Source organism: Sprattus sprattus (assembly GCF_963457725.1).
Source record: "Sprattus sprattus genome assembly, chromosome: 17".
NCBI lineage: Eukaryota > Metazoa > Chordata > Actinopteri > Clupeiformes > Clupeidae > Sprattus > Sprattus sprattus.
Window position 1 is genome coordinate 25780626 of NC_137915.1, and position 10918 is coordinate 25791543.

The 10918-nt window shown below is 49.0% G+C and overlaps 1 protein-coding gene across 1 annotated transcript; it reads right to left on the reverse strand.

Annotated features, from left to right (window-relative positions):
• Positions 1–348: 348 nt before the first annotated feature.
• tnk2a (tyrosine kinase, non-receptor, 2a) lies at positions 349–8209 on the reverse strand (the record flags this gene model as incomplete). Its single annotated transcript, XM_080854675.1, has 14 exons — positions 8044–8209; positions 7576–7646; positions 6798–7007; positions 6054–6206; positions 5555–5832; positions 5167–5293; positions 4538–4684; positions 4027–4121; positions 3742–3936; positions 3117–3208; positions 2839–2883; positions 1070–2622; positions 645–740; positions 349–480 (listed from the first exon to the last, which is right to left on the reverse strand). The coding sequence occupies exons 1-14, from the start codon at positions 8204–8206 to the stop codon at positions 349–351; spliced, it is 3357 nt and encodes a 1118-aa protein (XP_080710801.1). The 5' UTR covers positions 8207–8209.
• Between the last annotated feature and the right edge of the window lie 2709 nt (positions 8210–10918).

The following is a 10918-nucleotide window of genomic DNA, read 5'->3' on the forward strand; positions in this document are numbered from 1 at the left end:
ATATGCATTGGTATTTGTCAATAATAATCCCTCATGTACATCCTATAGGGTTACACAACATGTAGTTTGCAGAACTGTGCTAAGCCAAAAAACTCAAACGAAACAAAACAAAATCAAACATTAAGGAGAGCTGTGCTGCTTGATCAATAGCTCTGAGAAAAACTCTTTGCCACAAGAGAAAGTTCACTCTCGTTCCAGCGATTCAGATTGCTCATCTTCGTTTGATCCCTAGCTATCACTGCCTGCAGCAGCCCAAACACATTCATATATACACAGCAGCCTGTAAAGGGGATGGAGATATGGACTAGCTGGCACAAACACACTGATTGATACGACACCAGGGCTGGACTACCTCTGCCTGGTCGGGCCGTAGGAGTCGAGCATCTGGGTGCTGGCCAGCTCCAGGTTCCAGTTGCACCTCTGCAGAGCGTCTTGGCACTCGGAGCGAGCCTTCAGACCCAGGCGGAACAACTGCTCCACCTGCAACAGGAGAAGAGTTGGAGGACTGCCCAGGCAGGTCCCTTCGGCCAGGCTAACAGGAGACACATTTACAGTCACACCATCCTCTGTAATAAGGTTCCTCTCCACAGCCCTTTAATTATAGGTGCCTGTAATCACAGTAGGATGTGAGGGAGCACCGGTACCTTCAGATAGCGGATGGCCTCCGGAACATTCCAGCTGTGGCTCAGCAGGGCCGCCTGACACTCCTCCACCGTCACACCGTGCACAGCCTCCTGAACCTGAGGACACTCACTCAGTAAATCTGAGGCTTTTATCAACATGCACATGATAAATAATATTGACATTACATTTAGTCATTAAGCAGACGCTTTTATCCAAAGCCACGTACAAAGGAGGGAACACAGTGTTATTATGGAAGCTCATGGCATTAACACATCAGTTTAGTAGCAAATTTAAATGCTAGGTTATGTGTTCGGATGCCGAGCTACATAGGCATGGTAGAGAACCAGGAGAAATGACTTGGGAATGAGAGAAATGTTTTATTAATGTTGTATTAAAAGTTTCGTTTTGTCTGTGAATATAAAAAGAAGAATGACAATGTGCTTACATATTTGACAGAGTTGAGGGTAGGTGCAGTGGACTCTGATCGGTTGATGCTAACTTGGTTGGTTGTCCAGGCCAGGACTTGGGGGTTAGCCATCCCACTGCTGTTGGTGGTTGAGCTGTAGCTAGGCTTGCTAGCTGGCTTCTGCTGAATCATGGGCCTGACTGTAGCCATATTGGTGGTCTTCCTGTCATCGCTGCTCTCCGAGTCCCTCAGGAAGCGCTCATATTTGTCCAGGTAGGCCGGCCTCTCGGGCAGCAGGTAATAGTGCGTGCTGCTGGCCTTGGTGCCGTCACACACCACCGGCAGGATGCAGGGGGCCTTGGCCTGGGCCTGGGCCGCCTCGGTGGTGGTGTACTGGGGGTCTCGCGCAAAGCTGTGGGTGGCAGGAGTGAGCACAGGCTGCTTAGGTGGAGGAGCGGCAGGGGAGGGGGGCAGGCAGGGCGCGGCAGAGAGGAAGGAGCCCAACGTGCCCACGCAGCACATGCCTGACCTCTGGGGGGAGCCCACGCGCAGGGGGCCCATGGGGCTGGGGGCTCGTGAGCTGGGCTGAGACAGGGCGTGGTCCCGGGGCGGGATGCGAGGCGGCCGCTCCTGGCCGGCGTCGTCCGCTCGGTCGTCTCGGTCGACCTCGTCGCTCAGTGAGGCAGAGGAGCGGTAGCTGGGCGTCCGAGCGCGTCTCGAGGGCCGCATGGGCGGGATGGGGATGCGCGGCGGCACCTGGGGCTTGTCTTCGAAGGAGGAGGGCAGGATAATCTGCCGGTGTCCGGCCGGGGTGAAGGTCATGGGGATGGGGGAGGAGGGCAGCGAGCGACCAGCTTGAGGAGCACGCAGCTTCACCATCACCTCCCGCTGCAGCTCCTGGAAGAGCTGGGCTGTCTGGGCCGTCTGTGCTGTCTGTGCTGTCTGGGCTGTCTGTGCTGTCTGTGCTGTCTGGGCTGTCTGTGCTGTCTGTGCTGTCTGTGCCAACTGTGCCGTCTGGGCCAAGAAGCGCGTCTCCTCTGTGGGCAGCGGCGGCAGGAAGAGGTTGTCCTTCACGCCTGCCTTCTCAGCGCCGGAGGACTCTCTGTCTGCAGAGCCGGCTGTAGGGGGCTGCTGGCCGGCCTCCTCGGCCCGCTGGCTGATGGAGCTCACCTCCGCGTCCTCCTCCCCTCTCCCTGGCACCAGCTCGTACTCCAGCGCCACCTCGTCGTAGGCCGGCAGCGAGGGCAACGGCTTGTCCCAGTCCAGCACCGGTGTGGGGTGCAGCGGGTTGGGCAGCGAGAGCGTGGGGCTGTGGGAGGGCGCCGGCGCGTCCAGGATGGAGCCCACGGGGGCGCTGGCGGGCAGCGGGGGCACTTTGGTCGGGGCCTCTACCACGGGCGACGGCGAGGCCGAGCTGAAGCTGTCGTCGCCAAAGTCGATGAGGGAGACCTCGCTGAGGTGGTCCGTCTGCTGGGTCTCCCAGGGACGCAAGCGCAGGCCCAGGTATGTGGACGGCTTGGGCAGGGACAGCTTCTTCACACTCGTCACCATCAGGTCGTCATCGTCCATGACCGAATCATAAAATGCCTCTTCTTCAAACACACATCATAAAATAAAATGAATCATTTCCATTTTCATTACCTGTAAGACATCCTAAAAAATACACAACTCCAATGCTGTTGATACATGTAGCAGAAGAAATAGGCCTGTAAGGACTGATTAAACTGAGAAGAGAGGCCTGTAAGGACTGATTAAACTGAGAGGCAGAAGCCGAGGCGACGAGGCTGCAGACGGCTGAGCCCACTCACTCTTGAGCAGAATAGCAGGCTGAGGAGGCCGCGGAGGGGGCTGATCTAATAGAGGTCACAGAGTGGAGAGGAGAAATAAGAGGAAAAAAGAAAGAAGAAAAAAAACGATTTAAAGAGAAGGAGAGAGTAAATGGTGGTGAAAATTGGAAAGCAGTAGAGGACTTTGATCTGTAAAGGACTTCAGCCGATAGGGAATATAGTGAGAGAGAGAGTTAATGAAAATGACCCAGATGAACCATATATATATTATAGGAAGGACAATAAAAAAGCCCACATACTTTTGGCTCGATTGGGGAGTTTAGTGGGCCGGTCAGCATCTGGGTCCATTCCAAAAACATCTTGAGGATCCATAGGGTTACCGAGGTATAAACTTAGAATGTACACACGCAAGCGCAGACACACACACACACACACACACACACACACACACACACACACACACACACACACACACACACACACACATGGGGGCAGGCACAGGGGCGCACACACACACACACACACACAGGCATGCAGGCATAAAAGGATTAATTATGGAGATAAAGAGAGGACAGTTTCCCCATAATCAACAATGCAGTCTAAACACAAAACTGTATAATATATAAAAACAATACAATAAGTTGTTTCAAGTTTAAAAACAGTTCACATATACCAACTGGTGATGGAGATGGTAAACAAAAATGTTCACTAAGACACACTGGTGAAGTCATTTGCTGCCCTCTAGTGGTAAGTCCAAGTACATATTTTGGTGAGTTTGAAATTTGGAAATAGGCTCTCAATTTACACTCGAATCCTGAATCAGTAGGAATACAGGGTAAAGCAATACACAATTTAAGGGAATAATACATAATAAACTAGCAATTAGAGGTGCTCTGCTCAGTTTTGGTGACTGCTGTTCCTTACTCATCTATCTTGTCCGGGGCGCCCCAGCTGCGGTGTGGGTCAGTGTCACCGTGGCCCGTGTGGATGAAGCTGTTCTTGAGCGGCCTGCTGATGTCCTGAGCCGACAGCCCGGCCACCGACGTCACCACGTGCCGGGGAAACTGGCCCACTTTCAGCGTCTGTCGATTCTGACCTCGCCACCAGTAGTTCTCAGCCCTGCAGCGCAGCACACGGTGAGTGGATGAACATTTACTATGGTGTAGAACACAGGAGAACCGGATATGTTTACTAGATTGGCAGGTTTACCTTCCCTCAATAATGGTGATGACTTCATTCAAGTGGATCTGAAGTTTGTCTGCCTCATCAAAGTCCTGCAGGGCCTTCATGTCCGTGGGCATCGTCTGAGGAGAAGATGGCGGCAGGAGGGAGAAACGCAGGTGAAGACAACACTGACATGATATGTAAGGGCTCTGTTCTTGAAAGGCTGAGCTCATTTGAATGGGATAAAATAACTGAATAACTAAAGACTTCCCCCAGGAATATTTCTTGGAAAATGTATAGAAAAATGAAAAATGGCTACACAACTAAGCAGAAACACAGAAACAGGCAGAGGCCATCACCATTTTAGATTCAAAGTTCCGATAACAGATCACTGTGGACACAACATCCCTGTGTATGATCATGACACACTTACCCAAAACATCTCACATACCAAAGCATATTGTGGCTAACTCTGACTATGTTTATGACACTCTGAAGGTCAATTAGATAACTGAGAGCATTACAACCATGAATCATCACAGCTATCATGACATACCTCTACCAGGAAGTCCCTCAGGGCCACAAATGTGGGTCTGTCTTCAGATTTGGGAGACCAGCTCTGTAACATGACGTTGTAAATATCATGGGGACAGTCTTCTGGCCTCACCAGACGCTCCCCTTCCTTATCAATCTTATGGAGGATCTGTAGGGGAACATGTCCATATTACACACCTCAAACACATGGAAATCAGAAATAGCCTAGGCCTATTTCAACACTTATTTCACTATTCTTATAATGTCAACTATTTATTGATTGTATGTGGAGTCGGTGTACTAAACTGTTTAGTAGTCACATTATTTCTTATAAATTAAGCAGATGTTGTAGTATCACAAGGTCAATTCTAATGGAACAACATTTCACATTTAATTATGAAACTGGGACCTTTATCTTGAAATATAATACTGTAACTGGAATTGGAAAATTAGACATTGTAATGGATTGAGTTCATATGTTGGGTCATAGTGACTCACAACACCATTGTAGGGCAGCAAATGTGTGTGCTTGGGTAAAATGTGCCTATGTGCACAAGAATAGAAATATTAAACACATTTTGTATTGAACTGTACAGGTACAGGGGAAGGGAGTGTGTACACCTGTGTGTGTGTGTCTGTGTGTGTGTTTACCTGGCTACCATTGAGGCCCAGCCATGGCTCCTGTCCATGAGTATACATCTCCCACAGCGTCACACCAAACATCCACGTGTCGCTGGCGTGGGAGAAAGTCCTGGTCTTCAGGCTCTCTGGGGCACACCTGCATATCACAAAGAGGAAGTGAGAGATAGAGGCACACCTACATATCACAAAGAGGAAGTGAGAGATAGAGGCACAGACAGAAGAAGTGACGGAGAGAACACACAAGGAAAAGAGACATGGCTCTATGGTTATGTGAGAGAGGCAGACCAACAGGACGAGAAGAGTCCTATGGGGAGGGGACAGGTGCACAGGGGTAAGATGGACAGGATCACAGGGGACACATTAGACATGAGAACCTGCTGTGTCCGCCTCTGCTCACCAGGCGAAGGGCACTTTGTGGTGCTCCTGCATGACGTAGTGGTCGTCATTCTGGGGCAGTGCCCGCATGAGACCAAAGTCACCGATCTTGACCAGCTCGTTGGAGGCCAGCAGGATGTTGCGGGCAGCGAGGTCGCGGTGGATGAAGCGTCGCGACTCCAGGTAAGCCATGCCGCAGGCGATCTGCACGGCGTAGCGGCACAGCACAGAGATGAGGATGTGGCCCTGACGTTTCCGCAGACGGTCCAGCAAGGAGCCCAGTGGGGCCAACTCTGTCACCTGGCACACAGACAAATAGGAGCAGGTGTCACTGGTGTCTATCAGAAATGTCAGTGACAAAACAGACAGGCACACAGAAAAAAAGTGAAAATGTCAGTGAAGTCACCAAATCAAGAAAACATATTTTCACAAAGGTATTCTATGAGTGATGGCAAGAAGCACTTCTAACTTGGCAACATTGGTGGCAGAATGTATTGGCGTGCCAGTTATGAATTTCTCACCATCTTCATGGGGTGTGTAAGGACGACGCCGTAGAGCGTGATGAGGTTCTGGTGGTCCAGGGAGTGCATGGCGTTCACCTCCCGGATAAAGTCATCCAGGCCCTCGGGCTGCTCCAGCAGGTCCGTCTTCAGGCACTTCACGGCCACGTTCAACTGCGCGGAGGAGTGAGAAACACGGGAGAACACAAATGACTCACGGGTGGCATAACAGACTCCCACACATTCACTGGCATCTCTCCTCTCATCACACTTTGGACAGAAATGAACATGCCCGCCCGCCCACAATCACTGACACATCTCTCATTCATGCAATCGCTCAGTCATTCTTCATTTTTTATCTTCTCCCACCATCCGTCCAGCTTTTCAAATCAGTCAACAGTCAATAGAGCCGCCTGAGTAATACCAAACTCATACATTCATTTATTGATGGCCAATGTCTCTTCTCTAAAAGGAGGACACATATTTCCACACACACACACACACACACACACACACACACACACACACACACACACACACACACACACACACACACACACACACACAATAATGAGCCATTCTTTTTAAGTCAATGAGCAGTTCACCAGTTCAAAGGTCACAACAACAGTGTCGGTGGCGCTAAAAAAGAAACGTATGACATGGACCATCAATTCCGTCTGAAAAATGCAACACTCTCACTGTCTAAATAACCCTCCATGCAGGAATACCAACAGCGTTAGAAAGCCCCACCTACTGTGTACTCACCACTCTTCCAGAGGGGGCCTGCCACTCTCCACGCTTCACCACCCCAAAGGAGCCGTCCCCCAGTTTCTCCAGCAGGGTCAGGTCCCGGTCACTGATGAGGCAGGTGAGGGCTGCTTGCTGGTCCCCGGAGGCTGGGCAGGGCGAGGGGCCCCTCAGGACCGTGGTGGCTGAAGCCTGGGACTCCGTCTCGGGCCGCTTCCCCGTGAACACCTGCTGGCCCAGGTACAGCGACTACAGCTGAGAGTAATTCCACCTGGTTCCCCCCTACAGCTGGCCAAGCTCTATAGCCACGCAGGCTGGACTACAGTGATGAAATCCATAATGGAAGCTTTGGTTTAGTTGAGTGACAAGAACAAAGTCATTTTTATGGATTGATCGATCTTTAAATATGATTGCTCGACTAGCAGAAGACTTTACCACAAGAAAGCATGGGATGATGACAGAATACCAGTACAAACGGCATCCATTACACCTGTCACTACCTGCATCACGCTCTGACCTGCTGACAGAATGACAGTATGGTGTAAAGGTGAGGCAGGCAATAGGATTGATCTTTAATAGAACAATGTTGTTGTACTCATAGATCAGTGGCTGTTGGAGGGACCTTCCTTAAGAAACCTTGCTCATCCAAGACCTGCCTTAAGGAACCACAGCGTACCTTGCTCATCCAAGACCTGCCTTAAGGAACCACAGCATACCTTGCTCATCCAAGACCTGCCTTAAAGAACCACAGCGTACCTTGCTCATCCAAGACCTGCCTTAAGAAACCACAGCATACCTTGCTCATCCAAGACTTGCGTTTGCTCAGGGCTCTTCTTCTCTTCACAGCTTCCCACAGCCGCCTCTGGCCTACAACACACAAACCCAGCAAAGAGGTGAAAATCTGTCAACTTGACATAACAGCATTCACATGCAAACTGTTCCACACTCTTAAGTCCTCAGTCCTCAGACTCATCCAACTTTTTCCAGCTTTTGTGGAATAACAAATGGGAATATTATTTTGTGGAATAACAAATGGGAAATGAGTACAGAAGCCCAAAAGAATGAATTTACAAAGCTGTGGTAGCCTTTCAAGAACAGTCATTTTCAATTTCCATTTGTTATAAGGACATTTCACTGTTCTTTGTGTGAAGTGGGTGGTAATGATTCAGAGATGACGGTATCTGAGATACCATTTGCCTGTATGGGTGTATTTGATTATGTGTGAATGTGAATTGTAGTGGGGGGGGGGGGGTGCATCTCTTGCCTGGGCGTCCCATGCCAATCTTCTCCAGGTCCTCAGTCTTGACGTAGTCAAAGTGGGAGAGACGCGTGACGTTCAGTTCATCGCGGATACGCAGGAAGTACTGCTGGAGCTGGACATCAGTCAGCAGCTCCATGAGCCACTCAGTGCCTTCGTCTGCCTGCATGGCTTCACCTGATTTTAAAACATGCACACACTTAAACACCTGGTCAATATTAGCAACAAATAGGATATGCAGATAGAATCTAAGCTATACAGGGTTCCTGAGAAAAACCCAAGCATGGGACATGACAACCCATCAACTTGACCACATTTATGGCAGAGATATCAATATGTTCTATATATATACGGATGAGGACCACCAATCAATCCACCAATGGGGATTCAGTTCAAGGGGATTTGGAGTTAACCACCACAGGAAGAGAGTTGATGTTGATGTAGACTGGCTAAAAGCTAAACTGTTTCACATTGGAATCTGGACTCTGCCCCACTCTGTGCTCTTCTAACCCAGAGGGACTAATGCCTGAAAGGAGCCAAGAGTGCTGCTCACACACTGGGTGTTTATTAACCTCTCAGTCTCAGTGATGCAATCTGCTGAGTCACTACTGAGGAATACACAACCACAAAGTTGGGCGCCTGTACACTTTCCACTTCAGGTTTTGCCCAGTCTCTTCTCTTTCTCTTCTCAGTGTCTGCCAGTTCTTTCTTTAGAATGCCCCCCAGCACACTTATCCAATGCTTTCATCCATTCCTGGGTGCCAGTTAGAATGCAACACTGGCAATCTGATGGTCTGCAACACCACAAACAGGCCCAAGAGGAATAGTCTCGTAACATGACCCAACACAGGGGAAGAAGCTGGCTGAGTTGGGCAGGCTGTTTCACCTACCGCTCCAGGACAGAGAGGATTAGAACCCCACCTTCCACCTGCCCTATTTCTGAACCACGACCCAGATCAGTCACCTGTCAGATGGGAGCCCACACTGGGAAGTCGTTACTGTCCTCTGCCTACGACACACCTAAACAGTGCTTCCACATTCAGCCATTCGAAGCCAAACCATGTATCAACAACAGTTCAATCTAAACACACAAAAAAACAACAAACCTTCAGGTGACTAACAAGCACAGGTGCTAAATTATGTGGTCTATGTATGATCTCGAAATACACTGACAGCAGTCCCCAGGAAGTTGACACAGACAGTGTTCCATCAAATGTGTCATTTGTCAGGAATCTAAATTGTCTGTAAATAAATTACCTTGGTAGGCTAGCTCCTCAGGGGCTTGTATTCTCCCAGTAAATATCCAAAGAACCAACAGAGCAGTACCGCTCGCTCTCCTTCTCACATAGAAATCTGAATCAGAGCAGCCTGCTCCTCTCATTACTGCTGAATTATTTAGCTTCCATAGAGAGCAGGGAGAGAGGGTGGGTGAGTGAGAGATGGAGAGACGGTTTGGGGGGTGCTTATGTACGTACATTAAATGCTCACATCTATATACATGATTCACAAACAGCATACACTCCTTGACCACACAAACGACATATACATCCAGGAATGGCAGTATTTCTAAAGACCATGAGTTCCCCCTGGCTGTATTCTGTGTCTGGAGGCAGAGGGAGTAGCGACAGTAATCCTGCCTAACAGAAGCCTCTGCGGGCTGGGGACCACATGGCATGCCTAGGCCTCTTGAGGACGCCTTCTGTGCTCGCAGTCATGAGGGTTGGATAGAGAAAGTGACACATGAAGGAAGTGACACACACACACACACACACACACACACACACACAGTTAACATACACTAGAGAGGGATGGCAAGTGCTACTGAAAAGCTACAGTGTCTCGCTGTTGACGTGAATGAACAAAAGGAGTCGTTGTACTGAGAACATTTATGAACTCTACGACTGAATACACTTCTTGGGTGTGTCCTTGGGATTGCCTGCAGGGAAAATATGCCTGAGAAAATAGGACACAGACTCACTTCAGCCTTCAATGGTGTGTGAGAGGAAAGCAAACATGGCCAATGCTCATTCTGAAAACCTATAAATATTTGTATCACCACTGCTCATTCTGGTTATACTGAACATAGTATAAACCGACTTAATACAATGTATTCATCAAGGTCACTCTAGCATTGCCTTACTCCGTTTAATCAAGCTGCTTTCTCTAGCAGGTGTCGGACCTGATTTGTGCATTGTGGTCTAGGCCTCGACATTTGTTGTCATGTGGTTTAGCCAGAGTTTAGCACCTTGTCATTCAATGGTGGGTGAAGCACAATTAAAGCAGGCCACCACAGTCACACGGATTTCAATGTCCTAAAAGTCGGACAATAGCCTACACGGCATAATCTAGGAGACACTCTGAGTGAGGATGCACCACCTGTCGTAGGCTACTCGAAGGGTACAGAGAAAACGAATAACTGTAAGGTAACGGGGAGGGGGGGACGTGAAATGTATCAGTAGAAGACAGAAGTAGTTTAAGATAAATTGGAGGCAACAATTTTCACTTCACGAGTTGAAAATGTAATGCACGTGACTTAGTGACATACGCAGAGTTGCAGTCGAGCGCGGAGGCTGCGCAAAGAGCGCAACCTATATTCAGCAGGCACATGATAACCACTGCATACTCGGGTGTTTCCCACAACGCTAGACTGGACCGCCCAGTTATACAGTAGCCTACACATGATTTCAGTTTATTTATGCGTCTCATTTTGACATGGGTTACAAAGATCACGAAGAAATGCCGTCAAGATAACGTTTGTTTACATACATTGGCATACGAAACCCAGTGGACGCTAAGATGCCCTACTCGTGTGTTAAAAATATTTAGCCATATATTACTACCGTATAGAAAGACTAGTTTCTATGTGATTATTTTCTATTGC